Source organism: Clupea harengus, chromosome 26 (genome assembly GCF_900700415.2).
Source record: "Clupea harengus chromosome 26, Ch_v2.0.2, whole genome shotgun sequence".
In the NCBI taxonomy this organism is placed as follows: domain Eukaryota; kingdom Metazoa; phylum Chordata; class Actinopteri; order Clupeiformes; family Clupeidae; genus Clupea; species Clupea harengus.
The window spans coordinates 1,729,584-1,752,083 of NC_045177.1; the positions used below are offsets into that span (position 1 = coordinate 1,729,584).

Consider the following 22,500-nt stretch of genomic DNA (forward strand, 5'->3'; position numbering starts at 1 on the left):
GTGTGTGTGTGTGCGTGTGTGTGTGAGGGAGTTTGTGTGTGAGTGTGAGTGTGATTGTGTGTGTGTGTGTGTGTGTGTGTGTGTGTATGTGTGTGTGTGTGTGTGAATGGGTGTGTAGTTGTGTGTGTGTGTGTGTGTATGTGTCTGTGTGTGTGTGTGTGTGCGTTTGTGTGTGTGTGTCTTTGAGTCTGTGTGTGTGTGTGTGTGTGTATGTGTGGTGTGTGAGTGTGTGTGAGTGTGTGTGTGTGTGTTTGTGTGTGTGTGTGTGTGTGTGTGTGTGACACAGTGGCTCAGGTACTTGCACTGCCGCTTCACAGCAAGAAGGTCCTGGGTTCGATTTCCGCATGGGGCGCTGTTCTCCCCAGGCCTTCAGTGCTCAGGTGGGCTATTTCCCGGAACTTTCTGTGTGGAGTTTGCATGTTCTCCCCGTGTTAACAAGGGGTTTCCTCCACTAAGAACCCCACCAGAAAAACATGCAGAAGAACAGAACGCTCTCTGTCCGTTCACTTGGCCTAAAGGCTACCCACTGCTCCTGAGGTCCTGGATGAAGGACAGTCAGGGATGGGAAAAATGCAGAAGTAAAATTCACGTCGACCTTGGCCTGCGTGTGTGTGTGTTTGTGTGTCTGTGTCCTGTGTCGCCACCTAAAATGCACGTGGGTGTTGCTGTGTGTCGTTTGTGTCACAATAAACTGCCTGAAGTCAGCCTTGTTTGTTTGTTCGTTTGTGTGTGAGAGAATGAGTGTGTGTCTGTGTGTTTGTGTGTGTTTGTGTTGTGGCGTGGCATCACAAGAAGTGATGTAGTAGAGGGATACCACATTACAAGACCCTGGAGGCTTTCGGGTTGAGACACTCTTCTCTGTAGGACTCAGTGGCTGGGTCTGGTACACAACACACACAGGCCACACACACACAGGCCCCACACACACACGCCCCACACACACACACACACACCCCACACACACACACACACACAGGCCCCACACACACACACACACACAGGCCCCACACACATGCCTCACACACACACGCCCCACACACAGGCCCCACACACACACACCCACACACAGAGGCCCCACACACACACAGGCCAAACACACACACAGGCCCCACACACACACAGGCCAAACACACACACAGGCCCCACACACACACAGGCCCCACACACACAAGCCTCACACACACATGCCCCACACACACACAGGCCCCACACACACAAGCCTCACACACACACGCCCCACACACACACACCCACACACACACATGCCCCACACACAGGCCCCACACACCCACACACACACACAGGCCCCACACACACACACAGGCCACACACACACACCCCACACACACCCCACACACACACAGGCCCGACACACACACACCCCCACACAGGCCCCACACACACACAGGCCCCACACACACACACCCCACACACAGGCCCCACACACACAGGCCCCACACACACACACCCCCCACACACACACACACACACACACGCGCCTCACACACACAGGCCCCCACACGCCCCCCACACACACACACACACGCCTCACACACACAGGCCCCACACACACACACACACACACACGCCACACACACACAGGCCCCACACACACACACGCCACACACACACAGGCCCCCCACACACACACACACACACACACGCCACACACACACACACGCCACACACACACACGCCACACACACACAGGCCCCAAACACAGGCCCCCCACACACCCCACACACACGCCCCACACACACACACCCCCCCACACACACACACACACACACGCGCCTCACACACACAGGCCCCACACACACACACACACACGCCTCACACACACAGTCCCCACACACACACACACACACACGCCCCACACACACGCCCCACACATACAGGCCCCCCACACGCCACACACACACACACACGCCCCACACACATGCCCCACACACACAGGCCCCCCCACACGCCACACACACACACACACACACGCCTCACACACACACACACACGCCTCACACACACAGGCCCCACACACACACACACACACACACGCCACACACACACAGGCCCCACACACACAGGCCCCATACACACACGCCCCACACACACAGGCCCCCCACACACACAGGCCCCACACACACGCCTCACACACACACACACATGCTTCACACACAAGCCTCACACACACGCCTCACACACACGCCTCACACACAGGCCCCACACACACACAGGCCCCACACACAAGCCTGAAGAAGTGAAGTTCAGAAGAAATCCCAGATGAGAAAACTTTCATGAATGCCAAATGTTTTCCTAAATCAACCGAAGTGGAGTTCAGAAGAAATTCCTTCTTAAATTCTTCTCAACTGCGTTCGAGAATGAGGCCCATTGTTACTAATTAAAGTAAAAGGCATCATGTTAACTGTAGTTACTTCAAACACATATAATTATTAAAGGGCCTTACATATATACTATTATTATACTGGAACTGGAGGGGCGTTTTGGTCCCAGCGAACAGGATGCCCTTACTTTAGCTCTTCTGTAAACCAGTGAAAAGACAAAACTACCAACATTTTAGAGAAAAAAATATTCTGTAACTTGACAATACATGTAAGGATGTTGCATACAAACTGTCCAAGTAATTATATATACATCACATAATATAATTATATAAGAGAATGCAAAACAGAGATATCTTGTTGGCCTTCTACAGAATCCTTTAAATGACAGATAACCTGCTGGGCCTTTGACTGGTGTAGTGGAAAATCTCTAGACAAAGAGTCGGAAGTCTGAAGTTAGTTGAGAGGTCATTCCTTTATTTACACAAACAGAGGGGAGCCAGTTCCTGAAGGGTCTGAAACAATCATTCAGTGCATCATGTTAAGTCTCCTAAATGAACCTGCAAAAAAGTCCAATGAACAATTTAGAGCGCATGAGCGAAGTCTGCTGCTGACCCCCGAAGGGATCATGCTGGCGTGTGGGGTCGTCTTCTTGCTCCTTCTGTGTCGTCCTTCTCTGGTTCCCTCCCTCCATCATCCATGTTTGGACATTCATGAAGGACTATTCCAGCCGTGAAGATCAATGTCCATCATCATGTAGACAGACGGCTCTTATATTTTGGGTGTACGGTTCTCACTTTTTCACCTGGATGGCTCTAGAAGCCAACATGTCACTTTCACTTGACCTTGCTGGGGCCGTTTTACCCGCTACTAGCAGAGGCTGCTGCTGCTGGACTCTCCCTTCTGAAGGTTTGATAATTCATCCTAGAAGATAAACGATTATTAATGTGTTGAGCCGCATCATCCTTCATTCATCACAGGGAGCCACAGACTTGTGTGAGAACCTGACTCAGCACCATGTGGTGATATACAAAAACACAGTCAGAGAGAGCGAGAGAGTGAGAGAGTGATAACATACACACACACACAGCTCTGTTGTAGTGTGTTAACACTCACTTTAGTGTCTCCAGTTTGCAGTGTGGATTCTTGAGGAGGTCTGAGAGATGCTGAACTGCATCATGAATCTCATTGTCTCCCAGGTTCAGCTGCTTCAAACTGCAGGAGGTTGATCTGGCAGCTGATGCTAAAGCAGCACAGCTCTTCTCTGTGAGGGAACAATACACCAGCCTGGGAGAAACATAATGACACATCTGATTATTACACTCACACACCACTCTGTTGTAGTGTGTTAACACTCATTGTAGTGTCTCCAGTGGGGATTCAACACACACACACACACACACACACACACACACACAGCTCTGTTGTAGTGTTCACACTCACACTAGTTTCTCAAGTTTGCAGTGGGGATTCTTAAGGAGGTCTGAGAGATGTTGAACTCCTGCATCATGAATCTTATTGAGTCCCAGGTCCAGCTGCTTCAAACTGCAGGAGTTTGATCTGGCAGCTGATGCTAAAGCAGCACAGCTCTTCTCTGTGAGGGAACAACGCTCCAGCCTGAGAGAAACATAATGACACTGATTATCTGATTATTACACTCACACACCTCTACCTACACAACACACACACAAGCAGCTCTGTTGTAGTGTGTTAACACTCACTGTAGTGTCTCCAATGGGGATTCAACAAACTCACACACCTCTACCTTCACAACACACACACCTCTACCTACACAACACAAACCTCTACAAAACACACACACCTCTACCTCTACAACACACACACACCTCTACCCATACAACACACACACATACCTCTACCTACAAAACACACACCTCTACCCATAAAACACACACCTCTACCCATAAAACACACACACAGCTCTACCTACACAACACACAGCTCTACCTACACAACACACACAGCTCTGTTGTAGTGTTAAAACATACCCTAATGTCTCTAGTTTGCAGTGGGGATTCAACACACATACACAGCTCTGTGGTAGTGTGTTAACACACACTAGTTTTTCCAGTATGCAGTGGGGATTCAACACGCACAAAAACACACTAATGTAATCTCCCATAGACACAGGTACCTGTGAGCACACTCACACACATCAGTTGCAGGGATTGCAATTCACACACAATAGTTCACTCATGACTAGCTCACATATACACACACACCCCTCGGTGTATTTCTCCCTTCACAGCATACACATACAAACACACACACACTGTACTAGTGGCCATCATTACCCACAAGCAAAATAAGAAAATAGCGAAACATTTAGTTTCTGTATTATAAATTATGCAAATTGAAAATGTTATTGTGCAAAGCATGCTTCAACACACACACATAGCTCTGTTGTAGTGTATCAACACTCACTCTAGTGTCTCCAGTTTGCAGTCGGGATACTTGAGAAGGTCTGAGAGATGCTGAACTCCTGCATCATGAATCTCATTGCCTATCAGGTTCAGGTGCTTCAAACTGCAGGAGGTTGATCTGGCAGCTGATGCTAAAGCAGCACAGCTGTTCTCTGTGAGGGAACAAACCTGAAGCCTGGGAGAAACATAATGACACATCTGATTATTACACTCATACACCTGTACATACACAACACACACACAGAGCCCTGTTGTAGTGTGTTAACATTCACTGTAGTGTCTCCAGTGGGCCTTCAACACTCACACACACAGTGAGAGAGACACACACACACACAGCTCTGTTGTAGTGTGTTAACACTCCAGTGGGGATTCAACAAACACACCGACACACACACACTCACACATACACACAGCTCTGTTGTAGTGTGTTAACACTCACCCTAGTACCTCCAGTTTGCAGTGGGGATTCTTGAGGAGGTCTGAGAGATGTTGAACTCCTGCATCATGAATCTTATTGAGTCCCAGGTCCAGCTGCTTCAAACTGCAGGAGTTTGATCTGGCAGCTGATGCTAAAGCAGCACAGCTCTTCTCTGTGAGGGAACACTCCCTCAGCCTGGGAGAAACATAATGCCACATCTGATTATTACACTCACACACCTCTACCTATACAACACAAACACTCACACACTGTGATGGTACGCATGGCGACCGTCACGGCAGTAATACACTGCTTCCATGTACAAACATAAACCGTGTGTGTTTTATGTTTGTTATCCGTGTCCATATACCATTATGTTTGTTAACCCGATCATTCATCATCCAAACTTCCGTGAATGCTGCAATTGCTTTCTACAAACATTACACCTCTACAGTTTAAATACATTTGTACGCATCGTTTAAATAACCACACCATACAATGTCTTGTGTTAAAAGTTTTGTTTATTTAGTTTAAAATCTCATCAATTTCATATTGCATATCGTTTGTCTTACCGTTGTTCAGTGTTGTGTCTTCTGTTTGTTTGTGTTAAAATTGTTCAGCGCATAAACGCTAAACTAAAATGACGCTCGACTTCCGGGTTGACCGGAAGTAAACCGGCATTCGTTTTAATATTGTTTAGGCTGTTATATGAGTAGTTGGCTATGCCTTCATGTAGCAAATGTGATAATTATATTACTGTGCATTTTTCCAGTCATGTGGAATTTAGTTTAATAGCTGTTAAAGGTCTTGGTTTTACGCACCTGAGACACCCCTGTTTACCGTGGTATATTGGTTTGTGCCAATTGTAGGGGCGTGTTTAGGCCCGATTTAAGCGTGTCTATTCATTCTGTCGGGAGAACTGCTACTGGATAAACGTAAGTGTTAGAGCTCTCCTAAGAAATTATTTCTCAAACCAGCGAACGTGGTAAAGTTGACTGTTACTGCAATTCATTGAATTGGCTATTATGCCAAATTATTTTTCTTTTTACAAAGTATTTGTTTCTCTCTCTTTTGTTTTATTTAATATTTTCATTATTAATTCTGCCCTTTTGGGGAAAATAAAAATTCCCATCATACAAACTACATCTGCAAGTCCCCCTGAGAGTTTTTCTACCTAGCTCAACCGCTCTTCTACTCTACCCTTAACACACACCTCTACCTATACAACACACACACACACACACACACCTCTAACTATAAAACACACACACCTCTACCTATACAACACACACCCCCACCTCTACCTATACAACACACACACACACACACACACATATCGACATATACAACACACTCCCCCACCTCTACTTATACAACACACACACACACACACACACACATACACACACACACACACACACACCTCTACATATACAACACAACACACACACACATCTACATATACAACACACACCCCCACCTCTACCTATACAACACACAAACACACACACACACATACACACACCTCTACATATACAACACAACACACACACACACACACACCTTTACATATACAACACAACACACATACACACACATCTACATATACAACACACACCCCCACCTCTACCTATGCAACACACACACACACACACACACACACACACACACACACACACACATACACACACACACCTCTACATATACAATACAACACACACACACACACACACACACCTCTACATATACAAAACACACACAGAGCGAGAGAGACACACACATACACACAGCTCTGTTGTAGTGTGTTAACACTCACTGTAGTGACTCAAGTTTGCAGTGGGGATTCTTGAGAAGGTCTGAGAGATGCTGAACTCCTGCATCATGAATCGTATTGTTTCTCAGGTTCAACTGCTTCAAACTACATGAGGTTGATCTGGCAGCTGATGCTAAAGCAGCACAGCTCTTCTCTGTGAGGGAACAATGCTCTAGCCTGGGAGAAACATAATGGCACATCTGATTATTACACTCACACACCTCTACCTATACAACACACACACACCTCTACCTACACAACACACACACACACACACCTCTACCTATACAACACACACACACACACACACACACACACCTCTACCTACACAACACACACACACACACACCTCTACCTACATAACACACACACACACAGCTCTGTTGTAGTGTGTTAACACTCACTGTAGTGTCTCCAGTGGGGATTAAACACACACAAACACACACACACACACACACTGACACACACACACACACACACACACAGCTATGTTGTAGTGTGTTAACACCCACACTAGTGTCTCTAGTTTGCAGTGTGGATTCTTGAGGAGGTCTGAGAGATGTTGAACTCCTGCATCATGAATCTTATTGCGTCCCAGGTTCAGCTGAATCAAACAGCAGGCGGTTGATCTGGCAGCTGATGCTAAAGCAGCACAACTCTTCTCTCTGAGGGAACAAAGCTCTAGCCTGGGAGAAACATAATGACACATCTGATTATTACACTCACACACACACACACCTCTACCTATACATCACACACACATAACTCTACCTATACAACACAAAAACACCTCTACCTATACAACACACACACATACCTCTATCTACACCACATACACACACACCTTTACCTACACAACACACACACACACACACACCTATCTACCTATACAACACAAACACACACACACCTCTACTAAGACAACACACACACACCTCTATCTAGACAACACACACGCCTCTACCTATACCACACACACTCCTCTACCTACACAGCAAACACACCTCTACCCAAACAGCACACACACCTATACCTATACCACACACACAACTCTACCTATACCACACACACAACTCTACCTATACCACACACACACACACACACACACCTCTACCCATACAACACACACACACACACCTCTACCCATACAACACACACACACACACCTCTACATATACAACACACAGCTCTGTTGTAGTGTGTTAACACTCACTTTAGTGTCTCGAGTTTGCAGTAGGGATTCTTGAGGAGGTCTGAGAGATACTGAACTCCTGCATCATGAATCTTATTGCGTCCCAGGTCCAGCTGCTTCAAACTGCAGGAGGTTGATCTGGCAGCTGATGCTAAAGCAGCACAGCTCTTCTCTGTGAGGGAACACATCATCAGCCTGGGAGAAACATAATGACACATCTGATTATTACACTCACACACCTCTACCTACACAACACACACACACACACACACACCTCTACAACACACACTCACACCCCCTACCCATACAACACAAACTCACACACACAGCTCTACCTACACAACACACACAGCTCTCTTGTAGTGTGTTAAAACATACCCTAATGTCTCTAATTTGCAGTGGGGATTCAACACACATGCACAGCTCTGTCGTAGAGTGTTTACACTCACACTAGCTCCTCCAGTTTGCAGTGGGGATTCAACACACACAAACACACTCATTGAATCTCCCATAGACACAGGTACCTGTGAGCACACTCACACACATCAGTTGCAGGAATTGCAATGCACACACAATAGTTCACTCATGGCAAGCTCACTCATACATACACACCCCTCAGTGTATTTTTCCCTTCACAGCATGCCTCACACACTGTACTAGTGGCCATCATTACCAACAAGCGAAATAAGAAAATAGCGAAACATTTTGTTTCTGTATTATAAATTATGCAAATTGAAAATGTTATTTTGCAAAGCATGCCATGTGAAATATTGAGAAGGACAGTGGAAGATTTTACCATTAATTTCAATATTTATGGAGAGTACAGGAAATTTGAACGCTGGAAGCAGGCCCAGTTTTAAAAAAGTTAATGAAAATGGGAAACTAGCACTGAAGAAAAGAGGAAGAGACATAAAGATTGAGGAAGACATCAACAAAATAACAGACATGAAATAAACAACAAACTGAGCACTTCTTGGGCTACTGGAGATTTCAAGGACTGGTTAGTGGAGAAGGGAATGTCTGCAGATATTGACTATTATGATACAGAGACTTTAAATCAAGCTTTGCGGTCATTTTATGCAAGGATTCCTCTGGTCACAGTTATTCTGTTGCAAGCTACAATACCCACAAGCTGGAATAAGCCGTTTTTCATTGTAGCCTAACCGTTGCCTATTTTGATTTTCAAGTTTGTCAAACAAGACCCTGAAACATGTTTCTGCGGACAATACAAAACACGAAATGTCAACGTCAACTTCAACTTCCCCCGAGATGTGCCATTGGTTCTCAAACTGCACCATTAATGGAAATATTCAATTTATTTTCAGCAAATATAATGCTTAGCCTATTTTTGATGTTTAGTTCTATGGAGTTTGAGTTTAGAAGTTAAATTTAGCCAACAGCGTGCAACCCCCATTTCACTGGTAGGTTCTGCCCCAGGGTCATAAAGTAAGCACTACCTATGTCTGAGGCTTCCTTTAATGATCACAGGTACTTGGTTACATTGCAATGTTAAACAAACAGGATCCTAGGTTCTCAGCAGTAGATGGTGAGCTGGCTGAAATTCCTGTTTACCATTATGTGTGACTAAGCTCGTATTATTATCATTATAACTTAAGTATTATATGTAACTTAACTAGCAATAACAAAAAAAAACGAAATGCAATGAGCTGAGTAGCACATTATCATTATAACTTGGTGCACTGAGGTCATCAGCTCCTCGAACTGAAGGCAAGCAGTGAAGGCTGCAATGGACTCCACCGGCAGGCTAATCACCGTAGCTCATACCGAGGGTGCGGGTGTAGGTGTCATTTTAAGTAAAAATTACTCATGAGCTATAATTAAACTAGCATACACCCAGTATATAATACACCCAGGATATAATTAAATAGAGCAATATAAAATGTATTTATGAATCATAACCTTAGTTAATAATTAACAGTTAAGAAACAAAGTAGATCAAATAAGTGTTAAAATATGCATAAAGTTCCTAACAATATTCATCAAAATGATTCCCAGTGTATGTACCATTGCCAATGGACAATGTCAAAGGTTAAAGTGACTCGTGAGCGATTTCACTCCATCCACGAGCCAGGGTGGGAGCGTTCTCTTGCAGCTCACGTTACCTCCGCGCTCGCTGCCACCAGTTCAGTGGAGAACGGTTCAGATAACGATGTCAGACACAACCTGCTATTCAGCGAACGACGGTGAGATGAGCTGGCTCCGTTAGTAGATAGAGGGCCACCTGTGGGCCCAGCTACAAACAAGTCGTTTTCCACAAGTTCACAGGAGATAAACCGACTGATTCCTCTCGGAGTTAAAGGACCCATCGTATGCCCATTTTACCACAAGTTGATATGGTTCCTTGGGATCTAAATGAAATGTCTGTAACATACTTTGGTCAAAATACCACAAGGATCATTATTAACGGCACCCTTTCTACCCTGCCTAAAACAGCCCTGCTCTCAGCAGCCTGTTTTGAGCCCCTATGCTAATGAACCAGCTAACCCCTCCCCCCTCGTCTGTGGTTATGTGCTGCCCATTGAAATAGTTTAGCTTTGAAAAACATGGCTACTGGAGACGAAGATAGAGATGGAGATTGTTCAGACCCTAAACAAGAAGAGCCTCCCGAACAAGTTAGAGAATTTAGGGTTGAACAGGACGTTTCTGAATGGTAGGTAAACTTTGTCACTTCTACATTTCTTTTTTTGTTTGTACATTGGCTAAGGTCATACGGTCTAGTTGTCGGTGTCGAGAGCATCGTAATGCTAGTACGTAAATAGTGTGTGCATGTACGAGTATGTAACAAATACAGTGTGTTTATGTAAGTTACTGTTTGCGAAAAGTGTTTATGTAAATGCAAGTAACGGGAAAGCCATTATGCCTGGTACACGAGAAAAGCTCCAGCTGTGAAGTAAAATGTTATCTGACAACAGTAATGGAGCAAGCAGGAGGTGTTTAGCTCCATTTATTAGCGTTTAAACATTGTTTTCTCATTAAATCGTTATATTTGTCGACTTTTGTCTGTAATTGTAACACAACATTCAAATACACTTTACCTGCAATGTTGTCAATTTTTAAATGTCTTTCCTGATACAGGTGTATTTGTGCCAAGTGTGAGAAAATGCCTCCAGAGCCTGAGAATGTATGCTGCAGGGAGATACCACAGGTAGAATTATTTGTGAATGATATTGTAATTATGCAGTCATCTTCCGTTTTATATTCCATGTTACTTACACTTTCAACATTCAAGGTTACAAGAAGACTACTGCAGCTTCAAAACCAACCAACGTGCATGGTCGATTATCAGGGCCTTGTACCTGTGTGTGTTCTCACTACAGAATGCATTCAACATCTATAGAGCAGACTATGGGCCTTATGTCTAAGGGGAATATAGCAGTAAGTTGTTTTTTATGCATATGAGTCATCAGTCATTCCTGCAATACAAATATTACTGGGGAAGAAAATACAATAAATTAATCTTCCCTCTGTCTTACTTTGCTTACTGCTCATCTACATGTGTCAACTGTTGACATGTTACATATGTGACATGTTCGTCTTTGTGCGTACACTAACAGTAACAGCGCTCATTTTAGGGTACATTTCAGGGGTATACCTGTCTCCTTAGGGTAGTTGTGACGAACATGGAAAAAAGATGGGGAAAGGTGCGTCCAAGGCAGAGGTTAGAGGGTGATGTGAAATGAATGGCCATGAGAGCTGGTTTACAATGTGTACAACATATACATAAGTGGAAAAAAAGATTTTGGATTTGAAGGGAAGCTGAAGGTAGAGGCCTGTGGGGTAAAACCTGTGGGGTAAAAAGTAAGGAGAGAAAGTTGGGTTCAAATATGCAGAAGAATGGCATAAAGAAGCAGTAAAGCAACATTAGGGACTACGTAAACAACAACAGCCGATTGCTTACAACGAAAATTAAGATAATGATACACCAGGCAGGCAGGGCTAGGAGTAGGAGATCAGATGAAGAGGAGGAGGAAGATGAAGAAGAAGAGTAGCAAACTCCCCCTCCCTATCCTCCAAAATTGTACCCAGCACTCCCTGTAACAAAAGCTGCTGCAAAAACCACTCCTAGAACATCACGACATATACAAAATCAGAAAAAGCTAAAGAACTCAGCTAGAAAGTTAAAACATATGCTAATCTCGACGAGTCTGAGGACTCTGATCTGATCTGTCCAATGATAGAGATGCCAAACCCTAATGCTGGGGCTGCAGATCAGCCTTCTACAGTATGGGTGTATAGAGCTTGGACAATAAGAGATATGAAAAGCGTAACCGCTGACATATCTCACCCTAGGGAGGACCAAGAGGATTGCACTTTAAAACTTCGACTGTTAGCCAATAGTTTCCTCCGGACATCTTGAAGCAAAGCCATACACATAACTAGGGCTGTCAATCGATTAAAAAAAATTAACTAATTAATCTCACATTTTTAAATTAATTAATCGCGATTAATCGCGATTAAAAGTTATTTTTTCTTCTTAAGACTAAATCTTATAAATAAACAAGTAATCACAGACAGACAGCTATATTTTAGAAACTGTTGTTTAATTGTATTTTTTTTAAACACAATGGTGCACAATGGTGCCCCTCGACGGCAAATTGTAAGAATTTCCCCTGAAACAATTCGAATCACCTCAATCAGCCCACTGTCCTCAACTATGTTGATGGGCTGACAGTCACCGGCAACCCAAATAGTAACCTTTTCACGGACTGGTCTAGTTATTTTCCTAGAGAAGTCATGGAGTGTGGGTTGACGATCATCTCCCATAAAATGGTAGGCCAAGTCCCCTACTTACGGGCTACATTACCCGAGGGGACACAGGTTCAAGTCTGGCCTGATGTAATTTCCCAATCCTCTCCCCACCTCTTCTCCACCTCGCTTCCTGTTATAACTTCATGTCCTATCCAAATAAAGGCATTAAAATAAAAAAAAATTAAAAAAAAATCTATTTTTTATTTTTTTTAAAGTTGCGTTAATTGCGTTAAAATATTGTATCGCGTTAATCGCGGCCGCATTAATCTTATAGATTAACGCGTTAACGCTGACAGCCCTACACATAACCCATTACTTTTGAAGATTTTGAAACAGGACAGAGTTAAATTACAGATCATTGTTTCAAAAACATGCACTGCTAATGTATTGGGAAGAGATATGATGACTGGGTTGGGGGTTGGGGTTAGTCGAACAACACACGGTTTTAAGGCGATGTGACCTAATGAGACAGTGGGGGAGGGAGCAGTAACAGAATGACAAACTGTTTGTTTGACCACGGAGGAGGAAGCAGAGTTAACTTGTCTCCCCGAATAGCTGTGGTCTAGAGGGCCTGCAGATGTAGGCCAGATAAGGGGTGGTAGGTCCTGTTGAGAGAACCCCTAAAGTTTCACATCGACCTTACCAAAGACAATATCCCCTAAGAAGGGAGGCTATAGAAGGCATAGTTCCTGTGTTCAAAGCGCTAAAAGATAAAGGAGTGATAATACCATGCCCAGACTCCCCATGTAACACTTTTTTTACCTGTCAAAAAGGCTCCACCCTCTCAGGGCTGGCCAATGGTACAAGATTCACAAGCAGTGAATCGGCCTGTCATTCCAAGAGCCCCCATTGTGCCTGACCCCAGCACTCTGCTCAATGAAATACCCAAGAATGCAACACATTTTAACTTCCCTTCACAAAGTACACATGCTCTCATGCAAATTACTGTAATAACAGAGGACAGATCTGTACATACAGACAGCTGATGAGCACAAGAAAGCAGGAGAGAGGAAAGTGTGGAGAGGAAAGGGAACTTGGTAGCTTGTGTGACGCTGGAGAGTTTTTTGCTGCCACTTTGAATCGCTGGTGGTTGTTAGAGCTGCCACTGATACAAATAGCCAGCAAGTGCAGGGACTGAAAATGTGAGTGCATCTCAGACAGTGTGATCAGGATAGGAATTCCACACTTAATGCTTCTTCAATACTCAATACTGGTATAGGGCTATTGATTAATCCATTTTTCTTTTCTTTCTTGGTCTTGCTAATGAAATGAATGAAGTGAATAATTATCATTTAATTCGATGTGCTTGCAACCTCTGGTTTGATTGAAAGAAATGGCAGCTAACATTTTGATCAGTGGTAGCCTCACGCATGTTTATTACATGCCACATAGCTGACCTCAGTATCTCCAGCTTGCACTGTGGATCTCTTAGTCCGTCACAGAGCAGCTCCACTCCTTCGTCCTTCAGGAGAAGATTTTCACCCATGTCCAGATATCTCAGATGGGAAGGTGTCCCTTGCATCACTGATGCCATCATCTTACAGCTTGCTTTGGAGAGGCCACACGATATTAGCCTGTTTAAAAAACATTATGTATGTATGTAATAATATGTATGTACACATTTGATACTATTCAGCATTGACACTGATTTAGCCTTTTTAGAAATGAATATTAAACATTATATTGTCGAGGTATCTAAGTTGCATATACAATTATTAACTCTTTTATTCATATTCATACACAGTTAAAATAACTCAGTGTTTATAAAATAAAATAATAAGCATCTCTCTCCGTATATCAGAATACATTTCCAAAATAGTCCCAAGTTGTATCATTGTTGTTGACAAGGCTTTACTCTCAGAACTCACCCTAAACTGTACTCACCAAACTCTCCTAGAGACTTTCACTACAGGAAGCATCCTCCGGAGCCCTTCCTCTGATCTCAGGTATCTCCTCAGATCAAACTCATCCAAGTCTTCAGCTGACATCAGCAGCAGATAAGCCAAAGCTGAACACTGGGCTGGAGTCTGCTGAGTTCATGTACCTGGGTAACATTTCAAACACAATATTCATAATCTTAGTGATACTTAAAAAAGCCTCTTATCAGCTTCTTATTTAAAAAGACAATGGTTGCCACAATGTTCTACTAATTGTGCTCTTTACCAATTCCTTTGAATCTGAAATGGTCTGTATTAATTACCTGTTGATCTCCTCAACCAGTGAGTTGTCCCCTAGCTCATTCAAACAGTGGAAGAGGTTGATGGTCCTTTCTGGTGAGATATCTTTCCTGATCTTCTCTTTGATGTATTGAATTGTTTTCTCGATACTCTCTTCTCTGATAGCTAACTGTGGCAGGACCTGCTTCAGGGGAGATCGGATTTCAGGCTCCAACATTGCGGCCAGGCCGAGGAGGAAACGGACAAAAAGATCATATTGTCCATTTTGGCTCTGCAGGGCCTTATCCACTGCCATCTTGAAAAGGTCAAACCTTGAGTGTGTGAACAGCCAGCTGGTCTTCTCTTTCCAGTTCTTCGGAAAGGGATTTGCCCTTTGAACTCCTTCATGAAGAACATAAAGAGCTGCCAAGAATTCCTGTACACTGAGGTGCACAAAGCTGAAAATGTCTTCTCCAGTTGAAGCACTCTCCAAGTTGAAGATCTGTGTACAAACTCCAGCCTTCAGAGCTCCACAATCGACACCAATGTTACACTTTTTCAAGTCCTTCTTATAGAAGATGAGGCTACCTTTCTCCAGATGTTTGAATGCCAGTTTCCCAAGTTTAACAAGGAGCTGCCCTTTTTCTTTTGCACTCATCTCCTTGTCCTCCGGGTATTTGTCATTCATTCTTTTTATTTGAGAGACACTATACCATGTGTACAATGCCGTCAACGTTTTGGTTGATTCTTCTTTGCTCTGATCTTCCAGTATTTTGTCCATCACATTGGCTATAATACGACAGAATACTGGTATGTGACACATGATGTAGAGGCTTCTATTCTCCTTGATATGATCAATGATTCTCTTGGCCTTCTCTGGATTCTTTATGTTTTTCTCAAAGAATTCAATTATCTGGAGGTCATTGAATCCTCGCACCTCTGTCAGAAAGTTGAAGCATTCTTTTGGGATCTGACTGGTTGCTGCTGGTCTGGTTGTAACCCAGAGGAGTGCAGAGGACAGTAGCATACCTTTAATGAGACTTGTTATGAGAATGTCTACTGATGACTTTTCTCCCAGTTTACTAATCCAGTTGCCAAAGTCTAGCTGGAGTCTACTTTCATCCAAACCGTCAAGGACAAAAATTATTTTGCATTCACTCAAGTCAGGGATGTTTTCCAGATCTTCCAGATTTGGGTAGAATAACTGAAGAAGCTGAAGAAGGTTGAAGCGTTCACCTTTCTTCAAGTTCAACTCTCGAAATGGAAGAACAAAAATAAAGTCTATATCTTGATTTGCTTTTTCATCAACCCAGTCCATGACAAACTTCTGCACTGCAACTGTTTTCCCCACGCCAGCAACTCCCATAGTCAAAACCTTTGTGGCGGACCCGTCTGTGAACATGTTTGCCAAATGTACTTGTTGTTTATCCTCAGAGCTTGGTCCTCTTCCAATCTGGCTCATGTTAATTGTAGACACTTCATGTGTGCTGTTGACTCCATCTGTGCGGCCCTCTACAATATAAAGCTCAGTGTAGATATCTTGTACATTAGAAACTCCAGACTCTTGATGTACAAAAGAAAACCTTTTCTTCAGGTGCTCCCGAAGCTTCAATTTTAGTGATGTTTTCTTCTTTATAACCTCCTCTGCTGCATTGTCATCTGAAGACAACACAATTCAGATGTATTATGATGAAATAGGGAAATAACTGGTTGTTTATATTACATATGACACCTTAATCTTAAGACATGATTTTCACTCTTTAGATTTGTATGCATCATCAGTGTAGCATTTGACTTGACCTTTCCTGTGGTTATTTCTGTAGTTAGTAGCAGCTACTAAGTAGCAGCTATCATTGTTTTAAACATGTTGCATATATAAACTTACTTTTTCCTTCTTTATGTATTCTTATACTTAACGTTACATGTCTGAGTATCAATCTTCAAGTGTCAGAATGTGAAAGAATGTGAAAGAATGTGAAACTTGGCAAATTTATATGTGAAACGCATAACTAACAGTTTTAGTCAATACAAGTGCATAATACAAAAGAAACAAAACAATATAAGTAAACCAATATACCTGCCAACAAGCCATAAAGTGGACAAAGGGACCAATGCATTTGTACCAAACCAGTACAGACATATTTCCTGAACGGCATCCCATACATAGTGGTAAAAAAAATGTATTAGCAATAAAGGACACGTCACACCTCTGTTCATCTCTCTTCACTGACTTAAGCTCTGATGCTCCACTAGACGGTAGACACCCCCTCAACAACATCCTCCTATCTAAACACCCTCACCCAGGTCTACAGTCCATCTTCACCAGTGCATGCTGCCATTGAGCAGAGAGTCTGGTGGTCTCTCCCTACACCAGTCAGCCAAAGGTCTCAAACCGTCAGTGGTGCCACTGTGGTGGGATGAGTTTCCCAGCTCTACACGCTCTGCAGCATTAATCCCAAAGCAGCTGAAGACCCAACTCATCTTATGCACTTAAACTTCAAATAAAACCTCTCTTCTTTTTCCTATTCAGAACTTAGGAATCCCCAAGTCTCACCTACTTAGAAATATCATAAATACAGCAAGGTTTGTGTAATATTTGCGTTTGAGTGTGTGTATTGCAGCTAATATGCCGCTGGATCCAAATGTGAAATGTCCGACATTGGGTCCTTACCCCCTCCTTGTTGTGGCATTGGTGATCCTCCGCTCAAGGCTGGGGCGTCCACCATCCCTCCAGAGTCAGCAGTGATGTCCACTTTGACCCCACCATCCCCTCTGACCAGACCTGGGGAACACTGTTGGCCTCCCACTTAGAGAGAGGAGGGGGAGGATAGCAAAGAGAGAGATGGAGAGTGAGGGAAAGTGAGACGGGGAGAAAGAAAGAGCAGAAAAATAAATGGAAAGTGAGAGTTGGAGATAGGGGGGGGGGTCAGAGAGAGAGTGAGAGAGATGAAGGGAAGAGAGAGGGAAAGGGGGAGATTGGCACAGAGAAAGATACAGAGAGAATGAAAAGACAGATAGATACCCAGTCAGACAGAAGGAGGAGACAGAAAGAGGGGGTGAATGAGAGAGAAAAAGAGGTGGGAAGACAGAGATTAAATGAAACAGAAAGAGTCCCAGAGAAAGTAAGCAGACAGAAAGTCAAAGAGAAAGAGAGTGTTAGCAGTAACAGATATGATGAATACATGTGATTCTTCCTACATACACATGCGCCTCATTAGAGACTATGACCTACACACTTACATTCTTCCAGATCTCTCTCCAAGTCCATGGCCAACTGGTTGTGGTTCATCTTCTTCAAGATGGTCAACATGACGTCCCCAGCTCCCGTGCTGTACACCTGCACCATCAAGTCCACAGTGTCATCTTTGTCAGCCTTCTCCAGCTTTCCCCATTTGATTTGTCCCTGGTCCCGAAGGCGGTGCTTGAACCTCTTAAAATCGTCCTCCGTAAGGTTGTCCAGAGTGTTCCTCTGCACTTCCCTCAAGGCTGCGGTCATTGTGGGGTCCAGATTATAAGTCCACTACGAACTTGATGCTTGGGGTCAAAAAGGCCAGATGGGTGGGGGATAGTTCATGTTCAAAACCAAAGAAATGTTTCTTTCATGAGCAACATTGAACATTGAATTTTCACAATGAAATTCTCTCTACCTCTCTCTATTTGTGTGTGTATGTCTTGTGAGTGTGTGTGTTTATGTTCGAGGTGATTGAACAGAATATATGATTATGAAGGTAGAATTGTCTTAAATACAAAGACGTACAAAGTGCAAAGAACAAATTGCAATAGTCATTTCATACCTGCAAAAAAGAGGATTTGCATTTGTAACTTTTGCTCTGATTGCTCATGAGCGTAAACTTATCATGTGATTTTTGGCAGCTTTCAAAAGTGAAAAAAAGTGTGTCAACACAACTTGCTTTCAAGAAACCGTAAGCTGTGGCTGTTCTAACACAAGCATCCAGTAGGTGGCAGTGTTTAATTGTCCAGGAACATTACAAGGGTCATGCAATTCTGTTCTCCTCAATGCAAGCTGGGGGGGTAGAGAGGCCCTTTTGTTTAGCCACTCTTTGGTTTACTGGTAACTGTAATATGTGGCCCAATAAAACTAAAAATGTCCTCTTCACTCCGTGGACAATAAGTCCACCTTGTTCCAAGCGAACAGGTCTTCCCTGATCAGTGTGTCCATAAATCCGTTGACTTGTTCAGTCTCCGGTTAGTTCTGGTTAATTTTAGCCAACACGCCTTTTGAACACTGCAGCCCACACAACAAGCATGAAGTCCTTACGAGAAACTTGTAGCCTCTCTCGTTCTCCATCGCTCACCTCAGGTCACAATGCTCTCTTTCCCCGTCTTTTCCTCATCCCCCGTCATCCCACACTTCTGACCCAACCAGAATTAAACAGATCTTTTACAACCAATCAGAACTCATGGACATCACTGGTTTCTATGCAGACAAGGACTCAAGAGGTTAGCTTCATTCTAAACAGCAGTTTCCCATTCAATTCACAGGAATCAAAGGACACTTTGTTACACTACTCTTCTTTTGTTTACATGTAACTGCGATATCTGTGTTGTCATGGGTTCAAGGAAACTCTGTTGCCTGGGGTACCTTAACATTACTGCAGGCCCCGGGGCTAAGAGCGTTTCCGAGGGCTGCAGCTGGATGGAGCAATAGTCTCCCACCAGAGGTTATGAAGAAGACAGCCTAAATAGCCTAGAAGTACAGATGCCATGGAGCCTGAAGTCTATCATGTTTCCATTCATTTAAAGAGTCAAAAGGCGCTATTCCGGACTTATTTATACACCTAAAGATTACTTTTGACCCTGACAATAAAGTGAGTAAATGGTAAATATATGTAGCCTCTCTATATAACTACCTTGAAGACGTTTCACACTTTTACATAGTACTGGTGTTATCTCTGCCAGTCAACATATCTGAAAATGGACGTTCTAAGAGGGTGTGGAGGTTCTAAGAGGGCGTGGTCGCCTCTCCTCTGGAAAAATGAAAGCAGATTGGTTGTGTGTCACATGATGTTATTGGCAGAGATTGTGGAGGTGTAGCTAATATCAACAGCTAATGTATTACTTTACTGGCTGCATCCTCCGGAAAAAAGAGGCAGATACGTTCTTGTTTTTGCAGCCTATTGCTGCACAAAGATTTGGCTTTTGCAGCTACGGTACAAATGTAATACTTGAGCATTATTTTGCCTCTCGTATTTTAATTGCACAGCATCTTAATATCTAAATGTACCTAAATTTCCCTCGGGATTAATAAAGTATCCACATATCTATCTATCTATGTGATTCGTCTCCGGCTTATACCTGTGTTCTACCATCAATGGTCACCAAGAGTGTAGAGATGCCAGATCGTGAGACTGTGTTTTCTCCTGTTATGTCTGAAAAATGGCATTTTAGTGTCAGAATGTTAGGAAGATATGTGGACTATGATCTCTGAACCATTCGCCTACAATTTGTATCTTGTGTATTTCCCGCTGCAAGGCATTTGCAGTAGTGTTTATTGTAGGTTAGATGAATAAAGGTATACGTGTTTCATGACAGATTATAATCACACAGGGTTATAATTACAACGATATACTATATCACTTGGTGATAATGTCAAAGAGGAGCTATGTGTGTGTGTGTGTGTGTGTGTGAGTGTGTGTGTGTGTCCACTGACTCCAACTACTGTATATCAACTTACCCATGGTTGTCACTAAGACACATACCTGGAATACCTCCCTGAAGTGAATTAAACAAACTAAAACATTGTTGGTTGTATTACAGTAAGAGTATGTTAGGTAATATATATGTGACAAAATGCCCTGTTATGTATTTGTAGATTTGATTGTCACTCTAGCACCTTTAAGCACCAATATTCTTATTGGTCTGTATTCATGTGAGTATTAAAACATGTGTGCGTGTGCTTATGTGTGTGTACGTGTGTGTGTGTTTGTGAAATAAGTTGACAGTTTTAATACACAATATAGAGTTTCCAAGCTTTTTGAGGGCTGTATTCCCTGCAAGTAACTGGTTACAGTGTCAAAGTTTAACCTAAAGAGGGCGCTATTTTACTACATTTCTGTTGATTTCTGTGAATGCTTCCTTCTCTGCAAGTAACTGGTGACAGTGTCAAAGGTGAACTTGAACTGAGGGCGCTATTTCACTATATTTCTATTGATTTCTGTGAACAATAACATAAGAAAAACTGAAGAATAAAGAAGAACTGTGAACATGACATTGTTTTATCTCGTTAGACACTTGCTGAAGTCTGTAAGTCAACCAACAATCCATACAACATTTCTATGAACCCACAACTCATCAACACCCATCAACATTCATGCCATGATCCACTTTACTTCAGTGTCCAAAGGAGTCGTCCCTTAGCCACTCCTCAACTGTCCCTGAGGACACAATAATTCCATCTAATGAATATGTGAGAACAGCAACTGAACATGAAGTAAAAGGACTGAGACACGTCTCTCTTACAGGAAGAGTAACAGGACATAGAACACCAGGTCTATAGAACACCAGGAAAGCTGTGTTTTTGAATATGCTTGCTTTCATTTAACAGTATTCTAAACACACAGTCAAATAATCAGCCCCATCAGTGTGGACTATTACAATCTCTACGCATAGACTGTAGATAGATGTAATTATGTTATGTTTTTTATCAGTGTTGATAATGGATTTGATAATAAGTGCACTCCAAGGCCATGGCCCAGACCCAGAGAGAGGCTGAATCTGGGCTGGAACTGGCCCTGATGCGGCCCAGATCTGGCAGATTGCCTTCACATTTAGGACTGCTGCACAGTTCAGTTCATGTTGTACTGAGAGTGCTGTGTGAATATCACACTTAGGACTGCTGCACAGTTCAGTTCATGTTGTACTGAGAGTACTGTGTGAATATCACACTTAGGACTGCTGCACAGTTCAGTTCATGTTGTACTGAGAGTGCTGTGTGAATATCACACTTAGGACTGCTGCACAGTTCAGTTCATGTTGTACTGAGAGTACTGTGTGAATATAATTTCATAGTGAATTTGATCTCAGACAGCTATTGGCCCACAAAGAGGCTGATAATCTTTAATCTTTTCATCAGTATTCATCAGTACACACTGAATTTGATAACATGTAAACTCTTTCCTGACCTGCTTGTCATAGCTTTGCACTGGGAGTATGCTCACAACAATTAAGCACTACAATTTTAAACGCAAAACTGTCCCTGTAGAACTAAACATAACTCATCACAACTAAACAGAAACAACATTCCCATCCACTTTGCCAGGCAGCCTCTCCATCTATATCATATTATGCTAATATCAATACTTATGATGTGGCAAATTCTCTCTATCTTTACTTTGTAGTAATAATCAG

At 43.1% G+C, this 22,500-nt stretch overlaps 2 protein-coding genes and 1 long non-coding RNA gene across 3 annotated transcripts; all 3 read right to left on the bottom strand.

Annotated features, from left to right (window-relative positions):
- Nucleotides 1-3,778: 3,778 nt before the first annotated feature.
- LOC122128891 (NACHT, LRR and PYD domains-containing protein 12-like) lies at nt 3,779-14,995 on the bottom strand. The gene is made up of 3 exons (XM_042703922.1): nt 14,861-14,995; nt 14,374-14,550; nt 3,779-3,956 (listed from the first exon to the last, which is right to left on the bottom strand). The coding sequence occupies exons 1-3, from the start codon at nt 14,962-14,964 to the stop codon at nt 3,779-3,781; spliced, it is 459 nt and encodes a 152-aa protein (XP_042559856.1). The 5' UTR covers nt 14,965-14,995.
- On the bottom strand, nt 7,032-8,329 carry LOC116219834. The gene is made up of 3 exons (XR_004163320.2): nt 8,228-8,329; nt 7,527-7,700; nt 7,032-7,191 (listed from the first exon to the last, which is right to left on the bottom strand). It is a non-coding gene; the product is annotated as an uncharacterized LOC116219834 (long non-coding RNA).
- Nucleotides 14,996-15,104: 109 nt separating the features above from the next.
- LOC116219708 (NLR family CARD domain-containing protein 3-like) lies at nt 15,105-18,730 on the bottom strand. Its single transcript, XM_031563441.2, has 3 exons — nt 18,373-18,730; nt 17,804-17,938; nt 15,105-16,791 (listed from the first exon to the last, which is right to left on the bottom strand). Exons 1-3 carry the CDS (start codon nt 18,626-18,628, stop codon nt 15,173-15,175), a joined length of 2,010 nt encoding a protein of 669 aa, XP_031419301.2. The 5' UTR covers nt 18,629-18,730; the 3' UTR covers nt 15,105-15,172.
- Between the last annotated feature and the right edge of the window lie 3,770 nt (nt 18,731-22,500).

Coding starts and splice junctions, on each gene's coding strand:
- LOC122128891 (XM_042703922.1), bottom strand. CDS start 14,964: ATGTCAGCTGAAGACTTGGATGAGTTTGATCTGAGGAGATACCTGAGA. Junction 14,551..14,860: donor AAAGTCTCTAGGAGAGTTTG/GTGAGTACAGTT, acceptor TTTTTTAAACAG/GCTAATATCGTGTGGCCTCT. Junction 3,957..14,373: donor TGCAAGCTGGAGATACTGAG/GTCAGCTATGTG, acceptor TGTTTCTCTCAG/GCTGGAGCGTTGTTCCCTCA.
- LOC116219708 (XM_031563441.2), bottom strand. CDS start 18,628: ATGACCGCAGCCTTGAGGGAAGTGCAGAGGAACACTCTGGACAACCTT. Junction 17,939..18,372: donor GGAGAGAGATCTGGAAGAAT/GTAAGTGTGTAG, acceptor CCTCTCTCTAAG/TGGGAGGCCAACAGTGTTCC. Junction 16,792..17,803: donor AATGCCACAACAAGGAGGGG/GTAAGGACCCAA, acceptor TGTTGTCTTCAG/ATGACAATGCAGCAGAGGAG.